The sequence below is a fragment of the Peromyscus californicus genome, unplaced genomic scaffold (genome assembly GCF_007827085.1).
Source record: "Peromyscus californicus insignis strain IS unplaced genomic scaffold, ASM782708v3 Scaffold_4__1_contigs__length_199733344, whole genome shotgun sequence".
NCBI classification, from domain to species: Eukaryota; Metazoa; Chordata; class Mammalia; order Rodentia; family Cricetidae; genus Peromyscus; species Peromyscus californicus.
In genome coordinates this window covers 18,787,774-18,810,571 of record NW_026294562.1, presented here as the reverse complement: position 1 = coordinate 18,810,571, position 22,798 = coordinate 18,787,774, and the positions used below count along the sequence as shown (strand labels likewise).

The 22,798-nt window shown below is 45.0% G+C and overlaps 1 protein-coding gene across 3 annotated transcripts in view; it reads left to right on the top strand.

The window, feature by feature from the left end:
• The first annotated feature begins 73 nt into the window (after window positions 1-73).
• Cnnm1 (cyclin and CBS domain divalent metal cation transport mediator 1) overlaps window positions 74-22,798 on the top strand; it is a 56,225-nt gene continuing 33,500 nt past the window's right edge. Inside the window, exon 1 of one of the 3 annotated variants that reach the window (XM_052713442.1) lies at window positions 74-1,766. In XM_052713442.1, the coding sequence (XP_052569402.1) occupies window positions 194-1,766 (1,573 nt within the window). In that variant the 5' untranslated portion in view covers window positions 74-193. The remainder of the gene's footprint in view (window positions 1,767-22,798) is intronic. The other 2 variants (XM_052713440.1, XM_052713441.1) reach the window with 2 other exon arrangements.

Here is a 22,798-nt window from a genome sequence, read left to right as displayed (position 1 = left end):
TCCCGCAGGGCACCCCTCCCAGGCGGGTTCCGACCACCCCCTCCCCCCACACACACCCCCGCCTCCAGCCCACGCGCGCAAGGGGAGCACACGTGGTGACCTGCCTGGGGCCGGATTCCCGGCTCCAGCTCCTCCTCCCTCCAGCTCGCACTCGGCTTGCTGCAGTATCACGTGCAGCCGCGCCGGGTGCAGGATGGCGGCGGCGGCCGCGGCGGCAGCAGCGCTGGGTGTCAGGCTCCGGGACTGCTGCAGCCGGGGCGCCGTGCTCCTGCTCTTCTTCTCTCTGTCACCTCGGCCCCCGGCCGCTGCTGCCTGGCTTCTGGGTCTGCGGCCCGAAGACACTGCTGGAGGCCGTGTGTCCCTGGAGGGGGGCACTCTGCGTGCGGCCGAAGGCACCAGCTTCCTCCTGCGGGTCTACTTCCAGCCTGGGCCGGCGGTCTCCGCCGCGCCTGTGCCAGCACCTTCCCTGGCCCCGGGGGAGAACGGCACGGGCGACTGGGCCCCACGACTCGTGTTCATCGAGGAGCCCCCCGGTGCGAGCGGCGTGGCGCCCAGCGCGGTCCCCACGCGTCCCCCGGGATCGCAGCGCTGCCGCGAGCAGAGCGACTGGGCGTCGGACGTGGAGGTCCTGGGGCCCCTGCGCCCCGGGGGCGTGGCGGGCTCGGCCCTGGTCCAGGTGCGGGTGCGGGAGCTGCGTAAGGGCGAGGCGGAGCGCGGCGGCGCGGGCGGCGGCGGGAAGCTCTTTTCGCTGTGCGCCTGGGACGGGCGCGCTTGGCACCACCACGGCGCGGCCGGCGGCTTCCTGCTGCGCGTCCGCCCGCGCCTCTACGGCCCGGGTGGGGACCTGCTGCCGCCCGCGTGGCTGCGAGCGCTCGGGGCGCTCCTGCTGCTGGCCCTGTCCGCCCTGTTCAGCGGCCTGCGCCTGAGCCTGCTCTCGCTGGACCCGGTGGAGTTACGGGTGCTGCGGAACAGTGGCTCGGCCGCCGAGCAGGAGCAGGCGCGCCGCGTGCAGGCCGTGCGCGGCAGGGGGACCCATCTGCTCTGCACCCTGCTCCTGGGCCAAGCCGGTGCCAATGCCGCGCTGGCCGGCTGGCTGTACGCCTCGCTGCCGCCGGGCGTCGGGGGTTCGGGGGAGGACTACGGCGAGGCGGGGGTTCATTTCCCGTGGCTGCCCGCGCTCGTGTGCACCGGCGCCGTGTTCCTGGGAGCTGAGATCTGTCCCTACTCGGTGTGTTCGCGGCACGGGTTGGCCATCGCCTCGCACAGTGTGTGTCTGACCCGGCTCCTCATGGCTGCCGCCTTCCCGGTGTGCTACCCGCTGGGCCGCCTCCTGGACTGGGCGCTGCGCCAGGAGATCAGCACCTTCTACACGAGGGAGAAACTGCTGGAGACGCTGCGGGCCGCGGACCCTTACAGCGACCTGGTGAAGGAAGAACTCAACATCATCCAGGGTGCCCTGGAGCTGCGCACCAAGGTGGTAGAGGAGGTGCTGACCCCCCTTGGGGACTGCTTCATGCTGCGCTCCGATGCTGTGCTTGACTTCGCCACTGTATCCGAGATCCTCCGCAGTGGCTACACTCGCATCCCAGTGTATGAGGGCGACCAGAGGCACAACATTGTGGACATTCTGTTCGTCAAAGACTTGGCCTTTGTGGACCCGGACGACTGTACCCCGCTGCTCACAGTCACCCGCTTCTACAACCGGCCCCTGCATTGCGTCTTCAATGATACCCGGCTGGACACGGTGCTGGAGGAGTTTAAGAAGGGTGAGCAGTGCTCTTTATCCCTCCCCAGCTCCTATCCCCCTTCAAAGATACTGCCTTTCATAACCACGGGAGGCTTCAGGTACCCAAAGCAATACCTCTGATCTACAGAGCCAGAAACTCCAAGAAGGCCTGCTGTTGGCTCTCTAGATAGCTCATGCTTCTCTCTACCTTCCTTGCAGCTGGCTGAGCCCCAGGCCTCTTCCAGTCTGCTTGGCTCACCAGCTAAACCATATACCTCATTCATTCTCTCCCACCTGTAATTCTTTCTGCGGTCTACCAAGCGTCAGGTATTGTGAGAATGAGCCCAGGAGAGCCTTGGAGTTTAATTGCATACCTCCCTACCCACTACAGGGTTCCCTCTACAGAATCCCTTAGCCTTTGCCTCAAACTCCTAGCGCTGGAAGCTCACCATTTCCAAAGAGAACGAACTCCATTGCTGGACAGCTCCAGCTGCTGACAGTGTCTTCCGTACAGGGAGCAGAAACACGGGTCTCCAGAGCCTCCCAGTTCTGCCCTTTGAGCGAGGTAGAATAAGCACCAGGTTCCTTCGACATTCATTCTTCTCCATATTTAACTTACCAGCAGCCATTCGTCTGACACACAAAATGGCCAGGTTAGGGATTCAGAGCTAGCTACAACAGAGGAGTCTTTGTACTTCCAGAAGCTCTTGCTCCTCACGGTAGGGTAGGTGGGGACTTAAGGAAATATTTCTTCAGAGTGAAGGCCCCAGGAAACTTTCGCACAAATGAATGGGTTTCTTTCAACACCATCACCAGCTCCCCATCCCTCCTAACCTCAAATATGGTGCCATAGCAAGCTATATGACCATTGACTTCATGCATGGGGTTTGTCTTTGGATACTGCCTTCTGAGCCTGAGTACAAATTCACTCAAGAAAAATCAGCCTGGACACTTTAGAGTTGGCCATCTTGGCCTTGTGTTTGCCCTGCCCCCTTGTTTGCCAGATCTAGCCCAGAGATGCCCCTGATTTTTGTTTTTAATCAAATCTACGTCCAGGGGTCACCATTGAGAATATTCAAAACACAGTCTCATGTTTCCCTGTCTCCCTCACAGTTGGCTGAGCCCAGGCCTCTTCCACTCTGCTTAGCTCACTGGTTGCCATGTTCTGATTCATTGTCTCCCAGTTGTGATTTTTACCCCCCTGAGACTTACCAAGGCTTAAGTTTCTGCTGAAAGCAATTCCAGTTAGTTTGAGAAAATGTCTCATTGTCATGTAGTGCCAGAAGACATGTAAGAAAATATTTTATTAATTCTCTGGTCATTTTATATAATGTATTATAATCATATTCACCATCATTCTTCCTCTTTACTCCTCCTGGATCCATCCCACCTACCTACTCTCCCAACATCTTGTCCTCTTTTTCCTCATATCCACAAGAGTATGGTCAACCTACCAGGGGCTACACCCTGAAAGAATACTGATTCTTCCTGTCCCCCAAACCGTCAACTGTCTATAGCTCCTCAGTTAAAGGTAGAGACTTTTATGAACTCCCCGATCTAAGCTTAGGTGTTGACTGGCTTGATCTTACGCAGGTCTTGTGCAGGCAACCACAGCTGCTGTGAGTTCATGACTGCTGTGGTCCTGTCATGCCCAGAAGACACTGTTTCACTCTGGCCCTCCCTGACTCCCAGGTTTTACAATGTGTCTGCCCACCCCCATTCTGTGATGGCCCATGGTCTTGAGGGCAGGGATATAGATGTCCCATTTATGGCTGAGCACTCCACTAACACTTATCCTCTATGCTTTGACCAGTTGTAAGTTTCTGTATTAACTACCATCTATTATTGTACAAGGAAGCTTCTCTCATAAGGTCTGAGAGCTACGCTAATCTATGGGGAGAGATACAAATTTAGAAGGCAGTTTGGTACTAAGTCCACTTAGCAGAAGAATTAGTGGTAGGTTTCCTCTCCCTGACCACAGCCTGTGAGCTCTCCAACCATGGGTTCCAGATTTATAGTACCAGGCATGTTTCCTCCTGTGAAGCAGGCCTTAAATCCAATCAGAAAGCAGTGTGCTGCCCCCATAATATTCATGCCACTATTTCAGCCATGGGTATATCTTGCCACAAGAAGTCATTGTTTTGGTTCACAGTGTTCACAGCTGAGTAAGACTGTTGACTTTTTTTCCCCCCCAGCAATCTACATAGCACCTTCCAATACTCTGGAAATAAGCTGTAAGGAAGCCTCCTAGTCAGTACCATCTTCATTCCTCCGTGACTTGTGACTAAAGTATATGGTGTCCTCAGCAATAGGGTCCTACCATCAAATTCTAATGAGCAAACAGAGGGATGCTAATAACCTATAGTGTTCAGGGAAGTCTCTAAGAGAGCTCTGAACAAAGACCTGAGGGACAGTATCTCACTAGATGTACTGGAATTTTTAGTTCAGAAAATGTTTTTAATGAGACTCTGTGATTTCTTTCATTCATCTACTTAGTATCTATTGATACACAGTTTGGGGTAACAGTGGAGGCCTTCAGGAAGTTAACAGTTTATGGAGTATATAAGGTTAATAAGAGCAGTCTTTAGGAGCAAACTTTGTGTTCCAGGAAAAGTTGTTCAAATAGTTGATATTGATTTAAAATGAATCCACATGCAGAATTTCCAAGTCTGGTCTGAAACAAGCTTGCTCTATTCTATTAATAGTCTATTATTAGGAAGATCATTAAAGAGAAATAGGCCATGACAACAAGCATTAGGCCAACAAAGGTATTTCTGTGTCTTGTCAGAACTCTGCCACTTCCTTGGAATGCCATCCTTGAACCCAAAGCACGAGTCTCACATGGAAGCGTATTGGCAATGCAGAATTTCATGCCTTACTATAAATTTCCTGGATGAAAATCTGCATTTCTAACAAGTCCTTGGGTGACTTGAGTTTATATTAAAGTTGGAAAGGAATTAAACACCCTCAGAGAACCCTTATTAACAATGCTTGGTAGACCTACTTTGGGTGGGAGACAAGAAATCATTAACAAGAGGTTATATCAGGCTCTAAGCCATGGAACAGTGGCCAACTTGTATGACTTATGCTTGCACCACATGTCAGGAGAAGCAAGCCAAGTTAAACTGCTTTTCTTTATATTTAAAAATAACTTTTAAGCTAGTCTTTAATAGCTCTTCCATTTCCCTTACTTCTTCGAATCTCAAGTAACTTAACCATTTAAACAAATCCCTTAGGAGGTGAAAGAGGAAAATGATTATATTAATAGGAGCAACAGTTGCCATTAATTGAGTGACAATTCTGCCAGGCACCACGCCAAGCCCTTTTTATATTCAGAACAGCCCTCCTGGGTAGGTATTATTAACTCCATTTTGTAGATGAAACTTCTAAAGCTTAGATCGATAGCACGACTTACTCAACTTCCCATAGACGATAACTGAACTGTGATTAAACTAGGTCTGTAGATGCCCAGTGCCCATCTGTCTGCCACCCTGACTCTGGCTACTCTAATCTTGTCCCTCCAACCTGACATTTCTGCTACCTAGAGTGGTGGCAAAAACTGGCCTTTTTTCCTGACTTACTGCCCATGGCTTTAGTGTCTTTGGGTTAGGAATGTAGCTTTAATAATTGTAATAACCACTAGCATATATATTCCACTTTAAGGTTCTACTTACCTTATCTGATTCTAGAGTTGCAAGGATTGACCCTAAGACCCAAATAGTTATTCTTAGATCACCACTGAGCCTGTGTAACCCAAATTCAAATGTGGATCACATGACCCAAAGCTCTTAGTCTCTGCAGGAGAATACCCCTGTACTTATCAGTTGCAAGTCTTTAGGGGTAGGGAAAAGGAAAATAGTCTTTCCAGTTGGCATGCCAGCTTCACAAAGGGAACGGTATTTATTCCCACAGGACTGAGTTCCTTGATGGCAGAGAATGAGTCTTACTACTTTTCTCAGAACAAGCACAAAGACTGCCATGCAATTATAAGTAAGCATTCACTGAGTAAGTAATCATAGGTAAATTTCATATTTCTATGTTTGAGTGAAGGTGAGCCCTAAATATAAAAGATGTGGAGTTGTTTACTGACCACTGCAAATGTCTCTTCCCTTCCTTCCAGTAGAGACAGCGCGGTCCCTCCAGTGTGCTAAGACAGAAACCTCTCCATTATTATCCATCCTTATCATATTCATCTTCATCTTGGCGTGTTCCTTGGGAGCTGCCATACTCAAATACTATAGACTGGGGTGTCCTAAACAACAGAAATCCCTCTTCCCACTGTACTAGATGGTGGACATCCCAGCTCATGGTTCTGGTTAACACAGTTCCTGGTGCAGGCTCTCTTCCTGGCTTGCCTCTGTCTGCCTCTTTCTGGTCCCCACATGGCCTGTCCTTAGTGCATGTGAAGAGAGAGCAAGAGAGCTCTGGTCTCTCCTTAGGAAAATCCCGATTCTCAGTATTGCATACAGACTCTTGAACCTACATGATTTAATCCCACTATTTCTTCCACGTAGATTATTCATTGGTTTTATTCAACAAGTAATTACTTTGTACCAAGGATGTAGACACGGTGGAGAACACTACCAGTGTGACTCCTTGTCTGTTTGGAGGCTGCAGGTCTAATAGAAGAGGTGGACATCAACAAACGAGTCTGAGATTCAGAGCAGAAGCCTGGTGCTGGTACTGGCTTGGTACTGCTCTTGACCAAATTACTTTTCTATATCTGTTTCATTAGCTATGAAATGGTGATGATAATAGTATTCATTTATAAGGTTGTTGAGAATATTAAGACTATTGCATTGTGATGCTCATTTAGCACCTATCACAAGTGCTAAGTGGTAGCTGTGGTTAGCTATTACTCATTTGTGAAAATGTCTCCTAAGAAGTTACGCTTCCTCAAATCATTGTTTCCCTACAGCCTGTCCTCTCTAGTGTCACTAAAATAATCTCTGTGTTTTCATCCTCTGCTTAAAACCCTTCAACTGCCTCCGCATTCCAAAGGGCACAGTCTAAGCAGAGGTGGAGCCGTGGGTACCCTGGTGACCTGCTGCCTAACTACCTATACAGCCCCCAGCACACCCCACTCTCGGCCGCAGCTTTAAGTGCCCATGGCCTTGAATTCCATAGCAGCATAATGCTGTGTCTTATCTGTCACCTTCTCATACTATATTAGAATATGATGGGCTGCATATGCATGTCCTGACTAATCCAGTACCAACTCCCTCTTTAATACTCAGGGTAGGGGTCACCCTTTCTGGAATCATCTCTTGTAAACCTCAGTTGTATCCAAACTCATTGTTCTATATGCCTACATATGTGTGTGTGTGTGCGTGTGCGTGCGTGCGTGCGTGCGTGCGTGCGTGCGTGTGTGTGTGTGTGTGTGTGTGTGTGTGTGAAGGTGAACGGACAAATTTGGGTATCATTCTTCAAGAACACTGTCCACCTTATTTTGAGGACAGTATCTCTCATTGGCCTGGAACTTGCCTATTAAGCTAGGCTAGCTAACCCGTGAGCCCTGGGGATTCATCTGCCTCTGCCTCCCAGCCCTGGGGTTACAAGTATGGGTTACAATACTTAGTTGGTTTATGTGGGCCTAGCTATTTAAGTAGGTTCTTGGGGTAGAAATGAGGTCATCATGCTTATAAGGCAAGCATTTTACCAGCTGAGCTACCTCCAGGGCTCATCATATGTATTGTTAAATAAACAATATGAACTCAGAATCTTCCTGTGTCAACAGTCTGCATTCTGGAATTACAGGCATTCACCACCATGTCTGGCTTAGTACATTATAAATGATTTTGAAAGGCTGAATGTATGACTGAGGAGCTAAGCTATAATATATAATGTAATAGATGAGTTCTGCAGAGCTCTAGTAAATGAATCTTTAATTGTCTTTAACCTAATAGCTTTGGCCTATAGAACAGGACATATTAAACTTTAAATAGTAGAGGAAAAATACTGCCTATACTGTTTTTCTGTCTCTTTAGGAACAACTGTTACAATTATCTTTAACATTCAAGATAAGGTGATGCACACCTGTAGTCACTCAGAAGTAGAAGCAGAAGGATCTCAAGTTCTAGGCCAATCTAGACTACACAGACCAGGTATATGAATTACAAAATCTATTCCCAGAAGCCTAATGCCAAGAAACCAAGAATAATATTCCATTTCTCTTTGCAAGCTAGAAAGTAGGCTAACTCATCTTTCACCATGACTTCCAGTGACATTACAATTTATGAGTCATAGCTCAATATATGAATATATATATAAGACAAACCTATACAAAAGTCATTGAGATAAAATGCTATAATAGAAATGTAAAGATGCAATGGGAACATGGAAGACAAAGCAACTGATTAAATAATATATTTTACTTTCATAAAAATTGTACTGAAGTTTATAGAAAAAAATAGACATAAAACAATAAAAAACAGAAATGTGAAAACACCTAAAAAGAATCCCATTATCATGAAATAACTTTGTAAAGATTTATTTTCTGAGCCGGGCGGTGGTGGCGCAAGCCTTTAACCCCAGCACTCGGGAGGCAGAGCCAGGCAGATCTCTGTGAGTTCAAGGCCAGCCTGGGCTACAGAGTGAGTTCCAGGAAAGGCGCAAAGCTACACAGAGAAACCCTGTCTCGAAAAACAAACCAAACAAACAAACAAAAAAGATTTATTTTCTGTGTGTGTGTTTCCCTGCTTGTCTGGGTATGCACCGTGTGTGTAAGTGAGGTCAGAAGAGGGTGTCAGACACCCTGGAACTGGAAGTACAGGCAGTTATTAGCAACCCAATATGGGCGCTGGGTCTTCCTTCAAGGAATCTTTGCCTAAAGTATTTCCAACCATCAAGGAAATGACCCTGCCCCACTTGTAGATTGTAATCTTGTCACTGATGAATAATTGAAAAGTCAATGTTTTACCTCATACCCCAAATTCTGATACGAGATAATTCAGTAGGAAAAAATATCATTCCATTGGTTAATTCCATAGAAGCCTGTCAAAACATTAATGCTTCAATTGGTTACACTGAGTTACAATATTGAAGTGCACTGGTAAAATTAAATGTAAGATGTTATTAAATGTGTAGGCATTGCTAAATAATTAGTGAGATTCAGGATGAGCTGTGAATCTTTGAATCACCAGAACAAACAGTAGACAAATCAGAGTCTTTCATGCACAGGGAGAAAATAAAGAGAAACAAGAAAGAGGAAAATAACTTTATAAGGTGACAAAATTGTAGGTTTATTTTTCTGTCTTAATATTTTTCAGTGTGGTCATTGTAATGTTTTTCTGCAATATTCTCCCTGCCTATGCTATCCCCCAACCCAGTCTGCAAAGGAAATAGATAACATAATCAGAGCCCAAAGGAGCATTAAAAAAACCTGAGTGGAATTCTAATTCCTAGTGCTTTCTTTTTTTAGATTTAGCCTGCCTTTCCAGGCCACGCCAGCTTTCGTTGTCAGGCTCTCTTTTTATCTAATCTAAATCCCACAGGCTGCAGTTAAATTCGATTTCTTTTTATCATCTCTCTTGGGTTCTCTCTTATTTGAAAGATACTGTGTATTATTGTAGCTCACCTCCGTTCCATGTTTTAGACCCCCAGATGTATTTGGCCCTGCTTCTAGCATCTTTCAAGCCTTTGGTTTCCAAGAGGAGGCTCTGCATGCTCTTCTGGTATCCTCCTAAACTGGTTTGCCTCTAGGCACACTCTGTGAAACCAGGAATCTTCAGTCCTCTCATTTTCTGGTCCATGTTCCTTATCAAACTGAGATTCTTTCCCATTCTTTCCTGACTGCCCTCCATGTATTGGTGGGGCTTTGTTCTGTATGGGGATATAGTAACCAGGTAAACATCATCGTGGGCTCTTGGGGCTTGCAGTTAAACAGAGAGAAGAACACTAGCTGACAAACTATTACAAAACGGGATGTTATCTGAACAAAAGGCAGGCGGCGGGCAACCTCAGCTGGTTTGTGGGTAAGCGCAGACGCCTTGCTCCCTAAATAGTTAAACTGAACCCTAGAGGATGGGAAGAAATTTCTCCAAGCAAGAGGTCCCCAGAAGATGGAAGCAAATATGCAAAGGCTTTGAAGGGGGAAGGGAATAGCAATGTCCAAGGCTCCCTCTGGGTTGTGTGCCACTCATTAGGGAAACCAGCCTCTCTCTGCCTGCCTGTGACTGTCAACACTAGGCAGCTCCGTTCAGTACCATTCCCCACAGCACTGGGGCCGTGGCAGACAGACATGGATGTAAATGTGGAAACACAAAGCGAGGAAGGGTCTTGGGGCACAGGCAAGGACATCTGTGGGTGAAAGGAGAAAGGAGCAATACGTCCTAGGGTGATCTGAGAAAATTTCTCTGAGGAAGTACAATTTTAACTTGGCCTTGAAAGAACTGTGATCAGCGATTATGAAAGAAAAAGGCATTCCAGCTGAAGCAGGAGTCTGAGCTAGGAAAAGAAAGGCAGAACAGAGTTGACAATACATCTTAATGCTGCTAAAGCAATTCTCATAAGCCTGAATCTCTTCTACCAAAATTGGAAACTAGGAAGAATGAAGTATTTTTCAAACATAATTTTATTCCTCAAGAATGCCAAAACAGCATGTTTTATCATTTTGCTGGTGGTAGTTCTAAAATCACTTGTACTCACTCTTGCCTTAACTAAGGATCCTAAATATAACTCCATCGTTTTCTTGATGATGCAGGATCATGGTCATGAGAATATAGTTATTTTATGCTGCATTATAACCAGCTCTCTGTCTACTCCTCATAGTTTTCTCTGTCCTGTAGATGTCGGCTGTTAGTTCTCTGTGAGTCCATCTCAGGCAAATCCTGCCCCATCATGCTTCTGGCAGGACCACTCTTGTTCTGTCCATCATCTCCCAGCTTCTGTTCAGCTGAAAACCCAAGTAAACATGTGTGTTATCAAGCCACCTGCCTCCGATGCAGCAAGCTTTAGTAAATGCTGGTTTAAACAAGTGATAGATTAGACATTGACTGTGAGCCTCAGAGTCAGGTTGATGGAGAGACCTGAGATAGTTCCTTCCGGAGCCAGATTCCAAGCTATGCAGCGTCAGACCTCCAGATAATGAGCCCTTACTCCGCTATTTCTGTAGTGTTGCTTAGCAAGCCAAATTGCCAACTGGCTTTGATTCTAGTGACTAACAACTGTTTTTTTCATGCCCTGGTGATGTTGGTTACCATGGTACTCTGGATGACACGGTTGGCTTTTTTATAATTGCCTTTTAGTAGCTCAAGAGATTTGTGTGTATGTGTGATAAAGGTGCTGATTATTCTTATTTCTCTAGAACAAGATGGCAACTTCACAGTGTGGCTGCAGTTCCTTGTTATTTTTAACCAGAAAAAAAAAAAGAGTTTTATTTCTTCAAGTCAGTGTGGCTGTTGTAGGATTAGTGGGGAATATTGTTGTGTTCTCTTTCAGATTTGTTAGAAGGTGAATGACTATTTAGAAATGATAAGAACCACATAGCCTGTGACACAGTAGCTCTTCCTTATCTCGTTCCTGTGGGGTGCTCCATTATTAAGATAAAAACATTAGGAGTTTGGAGCTCTTAGTTACACAGAGGCTGTAATTGTTGGCGCAATTAAATTTCTGAGGTCAGTAAGAAGTTTCAGCATTTCAAGGTGCTTGCTACCAAACCTAATGACCTGAGTTCCATCCCGAGGCTCCTCACGGTGGAGGGTGAAAACCAACTCCTGCACGTTGTTCTTTGATTTCTACACCAGCGTGTGCACCATGGCACATGCACACCTATGTCCCCCCCATCAAGCAATCAATGAAAAACATTCTTAAATATATTCTCATCAAAAAGAGGCACTCTATAAAATCAAACTGATCTTGCCGGGCAGTGGTGGCACATGCCTTTAATCCCAGCACTCGGGAGGCAGAGCCAGGTGGATCTCTGTGAGTTTGAGGCCATCGTGGTCCACAGAGTGAATTCCAGGAAAGGCGCAAAGCTACACAGAAAAACCCCGTCTTGAAAAACAAAACAAAACAAAAAAATCGAACTCATCTTGTAGCCTGAGATTATTTACACAGTATATAATTTTAGAAAAAGACCTTTGGTCCCAACTTTTAATTATTTTGGGTTGGTTTTTTTTTTTTTTTGGGGGGGGGAGACTGGGTTTCATTGTGTTTGACCTTGACCTTGAACTCCAAATCTCCCTGCTTCAGCCTCCTAAGTGCTGGATTTATAGGTATGCACCACCATGCCTCCCCAACCTTTAAGACAGCAAAAACTGTAGCCTTGAAAGAAAAATAATAAAAATGGCAACAATAATCCCTCATAGTTGCAAAGCTTTTACATTTGTAAAAAATCTTTTCAAAACAGAAACTCATTTTTGCTCACTATGACCATGATGTCAGCATTTGTTTGAAATCCCCATTATGTATATGAGGCACACAGTCCCAGACAATCAAGTGTCTAGGTGAGGGTCAGGCCTAGGGTTAGTTTGGGCCCGTTTTTCTCATACTCAAACGTATGGAAAAACCACCGAGGGGTCTTAGTGAAATGCAGATTCTACCTCTGAGGACTAGGGTGGGGCCTGAGCTTCTGGAACTTGAAACAAGTCTCTAGGTACTGCCAGCCTTCCAGGCCAAGGACCACACACTGAGAGTCAAGTGTCAAGAGCAGTAGTCCTCAAACTTCTGGCTGTGTAAGGATCTTCTTCGGAGTTCATTCTTCTAGATTGCGGACCCTCCCCTCCCCAGCCCCACCCCACCCCCCGAGATCCTGATTCTGTGCGTCAGAAGTGGGCGTCCCAGAACAAGTACAGGTCAGGCTGTTGCTCTAAGGAACGTTGACGGTGGTGGCAAGTCACAGAGTGCTGTCTGCCAAACGCTTTGGGGATGCTTGAAAGAGCTTAACGGAAGCCTCTGCGTTTTACAAGGTGAAGGTCATGAGTGCAGCAGAAACCATAAAATGATTTCTGCTTTCCCATTTCTGCTCTCTATTACCAAGCAATATGCCCTCCTCCTGGCTTCTGTTTTCACCTTACCAAAGTGCTGTAGCTATTTTTGAAACAATGAGGAATCAAATCAATTATTGGCTGTTATTCTCACGGCAGAGGAAGTATGCTAACAGGGTCCACAAAAGCTCTCTGAGGGCCAAGCCTAAACCATCTGGAGCAGAGCACCATACTGCACATATTGGGGGCTCTATCTCGGACCCCAGATTAGGCACAAACCCCACCCAAACATCTGTTTTCACAGAGAGATCCTTTATTAAGCGGGGAAGAAAAGTTAAAGTGGCTGCTTTCTGACTCAGGCAGAAAAATAGCAGCCAATGACCTTGTAGAGGTAAATTTGTTTGTTTGTTTGTTTGTTTTTGTTTTTCGAGACAGGGTTTCCCTGTGTAGCTTTGGTACCTTTCCTGGAACTCACTCTGTAGCCCAGGCTGGCCTCGAACTCACAGAGATCTGCCTGCCTCTGCCTCCCAAGTGCTGGGATTAAAGGCATGCACCACCACCACCCGGCTTTTTTTTTTTTCCTTTTTAATGTGCATTGCTGTGCATTAGTGTTTGGCCTGCATGTACATCTGTGTGAGGATGTCAGATCCCCTGGAACTGGAGTTACAGGCAGTTGTGAGCTGCCATGTATGTGCTGGGAATTGAACCCAGGTCTTCTGAAAGAGCAGCCAGTACTCTTGAGCTACCAGGGCTCTTAACAGCTGAGGCACCTCTCCAGCCCTGTAGGTGTAATTTTTAAGAAGAGAAAAGGAGGAGGTCTGTGTTAGAATGGGATAGGATGCGGTGGTATATTTTGATTCAGCATATTAATTAGGTGAACCAAAGGGGGCTTTTGATTGCTGGGCCTTGATTGCTGGACCTTGGTACTCAGCCTCAGGAGGAGGAAGTGGCCAAATAAGGGAATAGACCTTGGTGGCTAGCTTTAGGAATATAATCTGTTTTTAACAAGGCAAGGAGAATTGGGGCCTGCCAAAGCCACATGCTCCAATGGGCTAGTGTCCCTTCAGTTCAAGCCCTTGACATATGTCAACTTTTTCCAATACAAATATGTAATGTAAAGTTTCTCTAATTACCCAACTTTCAGTCTCTTTAAAGCAGGCTTTCCAGCCTCAGCAGTATTGAATTCTGGGGCAGGATCAGTCTTTGCTGGCATTGAGGAAGCTGTCTTGTGCATCATAGGATACTTAGTCTCATCCTTGGTTTCTACTCAGGTTGTAACAGCCAACTTGTCTTCAGGCTTTGCCAATTGTGATCTGGGGGATAGGGAATATGCAGAATTGCCCCCAGTTGATAACCAGTCTTTAAATGTACTGTTTTAATATGTAGTTGACCGTCGAAGGGATCTGCCTTGTACTTTGGATGTTGTACTACAATGCCAGGTGATTGTAGATATGTATACAAAGAATTACCAAAACCCAGTATTCGGAGCACAGCTTGGGTTTCTAGGGCAACAATAACAACAACAAAGCAAACAAACAAAAACTAGTTGACTTACAGTAGTGGGGAATTTAATTAACCTCAAGAGCCTAAGAGGGTGATAACTCAAGCCTGCCTCAGGTGACTGGTATGAAAGCCACAGAAGATGTCTTCCTAAGCCCAGCATTAACATCACTCACTACTTTCTGCTTTGTGTCAACAAAACTATTGCAACTGCCCCATGTCATGTAAGAGAATACATCATGTAGCTTATGACTACAGCCATTCTTTGTTTCAGAAAGTTCTTCTCTTTCCTGTGCGACTCAGCATCTTAAAGCAGATGTACTGAAAGGGATGACGGTTTGCTAGACATCTCAGTATCTACCTCCCTTCTTCAAAGATGTCAGACAAATAGCTATAGTGACACAAATCTTCCCCCCAAATTGGTGTTTTGGCCTGTATTAAAATAACCTATAAAATGTATTGAACCACAGATCACTGCAGCGAAGCCCAGGGATTCTAATTCAGGGGGTCTGGGCAGTACCTGATAACTGGTGTGTCCAGCTCGTTCAGTGACACTGATGCTGTTGGTCCAGAAACCAAACTGAACATGGTTTCTCTAAACAAAAGAATAGTTTTCGACTTTGGGCAAGCAGCGATCCCCCGGGGAACATTTTGAGCATTGATGTCATGGTCTTTGTGTGTGGGCAGCATTGGAGCTAGGGTATCTGGGTGTGGGGTCCTAGGTGTAGAATATGTTTAAAGCTTTTGGAGTAATTCTAATACAGAGCCAATCATGAAAGCCACTGAGTTAGGTGAAAGGGTTCAAAGCATTGGGAGCGAAGGGGGTCTTACCTGTGGTACTATTTAATAGAGAGAATACATCACCGTAAATCCCACCTAATCCTAGAGAAGTGTGATTTAAGCTCCTTCAGCTTCATTAAGGTTCACTACTCCATCTTCAACAGCACCACCCTGGTGCTGTGTTCCAAGTCAGGGTCAAACTGTAGGTGCATATTCTTACTTTGTGTCTTGTTAGGATGTGGGCGCATTGGATCTGGAGATTGTAAATGAGAGAGGAAGAAGGATACAGGGAAACAGACCTCTAGGTGGATAAAGGAAGCCAGAGCTTCTAGAAATCAAGGAAAGAGAAGTGCTGATGAGCCACGCCATCAGGATAGGGATAGGCTTCTGTGGTATCTAGACACCAGATTCAAACCAGACCCCAGAGAGTGTGTGGTTACCAATTTAGAAGTAGGTTACCAGTGAACCTGTAATAAAATGTACATTTTACAATTCAGAAACAGAGACTTTGTTTTAAGAAAGTTAAGTCAGTCTATTGGAGAAGCAGACAGATCTCTGTGAGTTCGAGGCCAGTCTGGTCTACAGAGTAAGTGCCAAGCCGACAAGGCCTACATAATGAGATCCTGTCTCACAATGGATGGATGGATGGATAGAGATAGGTAGATAGAGATAGAGATAGAGAGGAGGAGAGAACATTGGCAGGGCTGGGGAGATGGCTCAGGTGGTAAAGTTCTTGCCACTCAAGCATGAGGACCTGAATCTGGATCTCCATCACCCACATGAAAAGCTGTGTGTGTTTGTGGCAGAGAGAAGAGGATTCCTGAGGGTGGCCAGCTAGTCTTACTAAATTGGTGAATTCCAGGTTCAGTGAAAGACCTTGTCTCAAAAGAATAAAGTGGACAAGAATAGAGGAAGACACTCATTGTGACCTCTGGCCTCCACGTGCGTGAACACACACACACACACACACACACACACACACACACACACACACTCACACGTGGGGGAGAACATGAATTAGCATAAAACCCACTGTTTCTTTCCCTTTCAACTCAGCCTAGAGGTTTTCCATCCATGTCACGGTTGTATGCTCAAGGGATATGGAAACATGCCTCCAATGTAGTGACTAGCCTTGGTGCTTTCTGTCTGAAGGATTACTCTTGCCTCTGATGTATAGTAATAAGATACAGTATGCCCACGGACTTAACTGACTTAAAGATTGCTACGTTGGCTATTTTTAGAAATGGAAGGGGTAATTGTGCCAGGCCCCATTGCTTTGAACATGCCAAGGGTGTGCAGAGCAGATCTATCAGCTAGTGTGCTCCTCCACAGCTGCGGCTCGGCATGGCTTTGCTTTTCTGCACATGTTGTCTTGTTAGCAGTCATGATTCTAAAAGAACACTGCCTGCCCTAGGAATATGGCCACCACGTGAGAGAGGGACTATATAATGAAAGTTGAAAGGGGAGCTAACTTGTTAAAGAATGTACATAGGACACATGTGTCTTAGTGGGCTCGAAAGCAAGCTGGGGCCTATAAAGTCATTTCTCACTCGCTCCTTAGGAAATTCATGAAGTTCTCAAGAGCATCTCACCCGTTCTAAGGCTCTTCTTCTAGAAAGCCTCTTGACAAACTGGAAAGTTCTATATAATTGTAATCATCATTAACCTAAATTGTCTGACAGGTATCCCACTGTCCTACAAAGTCAGGGACAAGCTGAAGGATGGGTTTGTAGTCGTGTGAAGACAGTTGATAGTTGTGCTAGTCTATAGAGGGTTCAGCAGAAGAAGTCATAGTCTGAATTCATGGGATCTCCTGGGGAAGTAGGAGAGGGAAGCAGGCAAATGTAAGCCACTCTTCCAAACACAGCATGGACCCACTGGAGGAAAGATAATGAGGTTGAAGACCAGCATTTGCTGAGAAAAAAAAAATGGACACACTAGGCTATTAGAGCCCTTACTCCAGCTTGTCCCAGTCTGTGAGCTGTAGGCACTCTTTAGTTACCTCTGAGAGCCGGTGAGACCTCTGCTAACAGAAATGACCCTCCTAAGAGCCAGCTTTACCACCATTTGTTTTCAGACTCTTCCCCTGCCATCTGTGACCAAGGCCATGTCCCTGTTCATCAGAAGAGAAAAAATGGTACCCCTTCCTGCCTCTAGTCTCCGATGGCCTTATTTATGTCCACTTTTGGTCCCCACATCCATAACACTGAATGACAAAATGCTGTCACCAGCACTCAGCACACTTCCCCAGTGCAAACCACGATTACCCTTTCATTTCCATACATCCCTTACGAAGCCGCTTCTGCCTCACACCTTCGTGTGGTTGGAGCTTTAAGCCTTACTGACTTCCTGTTCTTTCAACCATGAGTTATTGGAGCTTTTTATTCAGTTGGCTTTCCTCAAAAGAAATTGTCATAGAGATATAATTCACATATCATAAAATTCACTCCTTTAAATGTATAATTTACATTTTTAGTATACCCACAGAATTATCGCTTCCATCTAACTCCAGAACAATTCCTCATCCCAGAAAGAAATCCTGAACTCAGTAGCAAATTCAGTTTTCTTCTTCCCACCATTTTTTGCAGTCACTGTTCTGTTTTCTTCCTCTGTAGATGTGCCTATTTTGGGAAATTTCTTACGACTGGAATCATATTGAAAGTAGCCATTTGTGCCTGGCGTCTTAGACTTACCATGTTTTCAAGGCTCATTTATTTATAGCATTACTTTATTCTTTTTTGTGGCCAAACAATATTCCATTGTACAGATTTACCACATTTTATTTGTTTAGAAATGTGGGTTGTTAATACTTTGGGGCTATCATTAATAATATTGGCCATACATTTTCATTTGTGTAGGAGTGGAATTGCTGGACCATGTGGTAATTTATGTTTAATATTTTGAAGAACCTCCAGAGCACATAGCACTGATAGAGGATTCCTGATTTCCTTATCCTCTCCAACACTTGTGATTTGTTTCTCTTATAGCCATCCTAGTAGGCACGTAATATTTCATTCCCATTTGATTTGAATTTCCCTAATGATTATGATGTGTGTTCAGCATTTTTTTCACATGCTTATTGATCAGTCATATATCTTCCTTGGAGAAGCACCTATTCAAACCATTTGTAATTTTAACTGAGTTGTCTTTTCATAAGATGTAATATTTCTTAATATATCCCAGAGACAGGTCATTGTAAAATGATGTATATCCAATGCCTGGCATCTAGAGTGTATGTGACAAATAGTGGCTTCTGTAGTAGTAGTAATAATAATAATAATAATAACCATTGTCCTAACTGTAAATGAGAAATATTCATAGGGCATTATGGCAGGAAGGAAAAGGGTGGGTAACTTTTCCATATCTACAGACTGACTTCACATGAGACCACCTGCAACACTCCCTCCTGGGGCCTTGAAAAAAGGGGGAATGCAGGGATAGGGCTCTGAAAGGCCAACTTTTGTAAGAGAGTTGTGTTTACACACAGCTGGTTGTCTCCCTGTTGTAGTAGCTCAAAACAGGGTTTTATGATTGTCATCCCCTGTCTCCTACCCCAGTCTGTCCCTAAGGAAGGCTGCTTCCTTCATTTGTGTGTCGATTTCTATGTCTGTGGAGGGAAATTTTTACCATTTTTATTAGTGTATATTAATTGTTCAAAATGATGGGCTTCATTGTAACTTTTTATAAATACACATTACATACACAATCGTATCCACAACTCTGAAGGGTATCTCAGAGGATGGTTATAAAATGTTTCTAAGTGGTTTACATAGGTATCTTGAATAGCATATAAGCAAACCTTAAAATTTCTTCATGATCCTCTGATTGACCTCATAAGGTATAGAACCTTTTTTAAAAAATGTCTTCGTTGGGGCGGGTGTGCAGATCTTCCTGTGTATGAACACTATGGCGTGTGCGAAGAGGTCAGAGGGCAACTTAGGGTGCCCATAATGTAGAAGTTGTTTATAAAACAGTAAGCTCTGTTATTTATTTAATTCTAGCCTATGAACCAACCCCATCAGCTGTGGAAGGTGAGGCTGTGTTGTATGCATTCTCAGCTCCACGGCACAAAAGACACCCAATTATAGAAAACAGCTTTAAGAAACTGGTTTTCCTGGATTTCCCATGATGCTAGCCATTTGTTTTGTCATCTGCCAGCACATGTTAGTAGAAAAGTGAGAACAGGTGCCATAAGTTTAAGGAAAATGTGTTGCAAGGGTTTTTTTTTATTAATCTTTAAATTGCACACATTCTAACAATTAGCATAATCTAATTTAAGCTACAAAACACTCCGTCCAGTTGGGGAGGATACAGCAGTTTCACAGGATGACATTTTGGAGCACTGAGGCAGGGTTGAAATCTTAAGCCTGTAGTATACCATCAGAAATGAAAGGTCCTTGGTAACATCTGTCTTATATGCTTTGTGTTTTTCTTTGGACTTCAGCCTAGTTCAGTTCCTCAAATATTTATTTAGAGGTGAAGGAACCTGTTTAAAGATGTGACCCTTTGTCCTGAAAGAGCTCACCCTCTGAAAAAGTTACACTAATGTAGAACACACGAGTCACCAGTTTTTTTTTGTTTTGTTTTGTTTTTTTGGTTTTTCGAGACAGGGTTTCTCTGTGTAGCTTTGCGCCTTTCCTGGATCTCGCTCTGTAGACCAGGCTGGCCTTGAACTCACAGAGATCCACCTGGCTCTGCCTCCCGAGTGCTGGGATCAAAGGCGTGCGCCACCACCGCCCGGCGAGTCACCAGTTTTACAAGAAGCAGGAAGCTGCAATCGGTTCAAAGGCTTCAGAACCCAAGGCAGTGGGAGATGGGTTCTGATTCAGAATGGGGTCAGTCTGGGATGGCTTCTCCTGAAGCTGTAACCGGAAGGGCCGACAGAGATGGGGTAGGGGAAGGCCACATGGTGAGCTCTTAGGAAGGGTACCAGGCAGAAACTTAGGAAGTGGGGCTTGTCTGGAATGCCCAGAGGATATACTGCTGACTGCATGTTAACAAAGCAGATCGAGTATTGGGAAGAGCCTCAGTGTACAGTCTTGATTTTACCAAACGAATTGAGTTCGGACTCAATTCAGTCAGCATTGTTGGTTCCTGTATGTCACCTGTATTGTCACTCGTCCTGTTCCTGTGACTGGATAGCTGACAGGAGCAGCTTAAAGAAAGAAGGGTTCCCTTGGGCTCACAGTTCCGGGGTACACATGTGTCCACCATGGAGGGGAACCATGGCCACAGGAGCTTAATGCATTTGGCCACGTTGGATCCTCAGTTGGGAGCAGAAAGTGCTAAATGCTGGTGCTCAGCTCCCTTTCACTATTTTAGTTAGTCAGTAACTAGAGTGGGTCTTCCCATCTCTAAGAAACTATCTAGATAATCTCTCACAGACATACCCAAAGGCTTGTGTTCCAGGCAATTCTAGATCCTGTCAGGTTGACAATATTAACCATTGCACAGGGAGTTCTTGAACATGACTGTGGCATAGCTAGAAGTGTAGAAGCAGGTTAAAGGTAAAAATACCACCTATGAATTCAATTCCATTTAAAATCCCAAGGAGTGTCTGTGTGATGGTTAATAGTGGTGATGGTTAATCCCAATTGCCAACTGATAAATTTTGGAATTACCTGGGAGATGGGCCTTAGGGTTACCTGTGAAGGTTTATCTTGATTGGGTTGATGGGAGTGGGCACACTCACCTATGGGTGGCACAATTCCCCAGGCTGGGATCCTGACCTGTATAGGAGGGAAAGTGAGCTGGATGCAGCAGGCATCTTTCTTTGCTTCCTCACTGAGGATGCAGTGGTCCTCAAGGTCCCAATGCTGTTACGTCCCCATCTTGATGGGCTGGAACCTCAAACTGTGGGGGAAACAAACTCTTTTCCCCTTAAGCTGTTTTTTGTCTGGTGTTTTATCACAGCAACAGGAAAACTAAATAATAGCTAATTATGCTTCTGGAAAACAGGCTGCCTCGTTTTATTCTTGAGTGATACTTTTAAGAATAAACAAGCAAAAACTGCTTTGGGGTCTTTTTTAAGGCCAATTCATCTGAGTCACTACCTCAGATTTTCTCCTTATAAATGTCCTGTAGCTAACAAAAAAAAAAAAAAGAACCACTTGGGTCTGCATTTTAGAAACAGGAAATGTGTCTGTATCATAAAAGGAGACAGACTGACATGAAGGAGGGCTGTTAGAAAATACTTCAGCCAGGCCTAGCGGCAAAGGCCCATAATCCCAGCTTCTCAGAGGCAGGAACATCATAAGTTCAAGACCAGCCTGGGTAACTTGGTAAGACCTTGTCTTAAAACAAACTTTTCTTTAAAATATGGAGTTTGAACCTCCAAAAGATAGCTGACCCCCATGTTCATTGCGGCATCGTTTAAGTAGCCAAGATGTGGAAACGATAGAGGATAAGTAAGTACATAAAGACTGTCTCTCTCCCTCTCCCTCTCTCTCCCTCTCTCTGTCTCTGTCTCTCTCTCTCTCTCACATACACACACACACACACACACACACACACACACACACACACACACATACACACACACACACACACACACTGCAAAAAAGTTTACATTCAAAATAGGCCTCTGACTTGTCTATGAAGATGATGTCCAGGGAAAATACTATGCAGTATTCTTACACACATCTCTTTAGCATGAGCTAAACTTCTAAGATTAAGTCAACCCCTGCAAAACTTAGAAAGTAGCTACAGCACACCATTGTTTTCATCCTAACAAACAAGCCAGGAAAGTTGCAAAATGATAGTCGCTGTGTTTTCAGTTCACAGTTTTCAGTTTGAGAACTGAAGACACAGGAAAGGGAAATAGAAATTATGGAGAGGGAGAAGCAGGGCAAAGAAATAGTTGGAGTAGGGAGATTACATACGAACTGGGTGTGTACAAATGGATTTTCCTGTTAGCACGCCCTCAGTACTCAATAACGCCATGTTTTCATTGTATCAGGTATTCTAAATAATAAAAAAAAGAATATATGTCTAACCTCAAAATAATGGGGTTTGGGGATAGAGCTCAGCAATAGAGTGCTCGCCTAGCACATGTGAACCCCTAGGTCCAATTCTATCAGGAGAAGAGGGAAGGGAAGGCCTCAGGTCAGGACTGCAGTCCAGCTCGGCCTCTTTTAGGCTGTGCAACTTGAGGCCTATCACTAACCCAACTTGTACCTCAGTTCTTTGTAAAATGAGTATGATGCTGCTATTCACCTTGGGGCTCTTTTGAGGATTAAATGATTTGACATGTGTCAAGTGTTCCATATCATGCCTGGCATGTAGTAAGAGCTCAATAAATGTTAGCAGCTGTTAAGTTGTTAGGCAATATAAAAACAAAACACCTGCAATGTTAGACTGTTCATCTCTGTGACAGGCTCCTGGTATAAACAAAGAAGGATTTATTTAGTTCATGGTTTCATCCTGTCCCTGTAGGGAGGCATGGTGGCTGGGAGAAAGAGCAGCTCACATCATGGAGGCCAGGAAGCAGAGAGAGAATGGTGTGGATGCAGGCTTTCCCCTTTTTCCCTGCTATCCCATTGGGGCTGAGGCATGTTGGTGGTGCCACAGGCATTCAGAGTGGATCTTCCTCCTCTGTTAATCCTTTCTGGAAATGCCTTCATAGATATACACAGAAGTATGCTTCAGTAACCTCCTAGATCTCTCTCTCTCAATCCAACCAAGTTGATAATCAAAATAATTCATCTGCCTGTGCTGCACTACAGTTTACAAAACTTTTTTTTTTTTGAAAGGGTTTCTCTGTGTAGCTTTGTGCCTTTCCTGGGACTCACTCCGTAGTCCAGGCTGGCCTTGAACTCACAGAGATCCGCCTGGCTCTGCCTCCCGAGTGCTGGGATCAAAGGCGTGC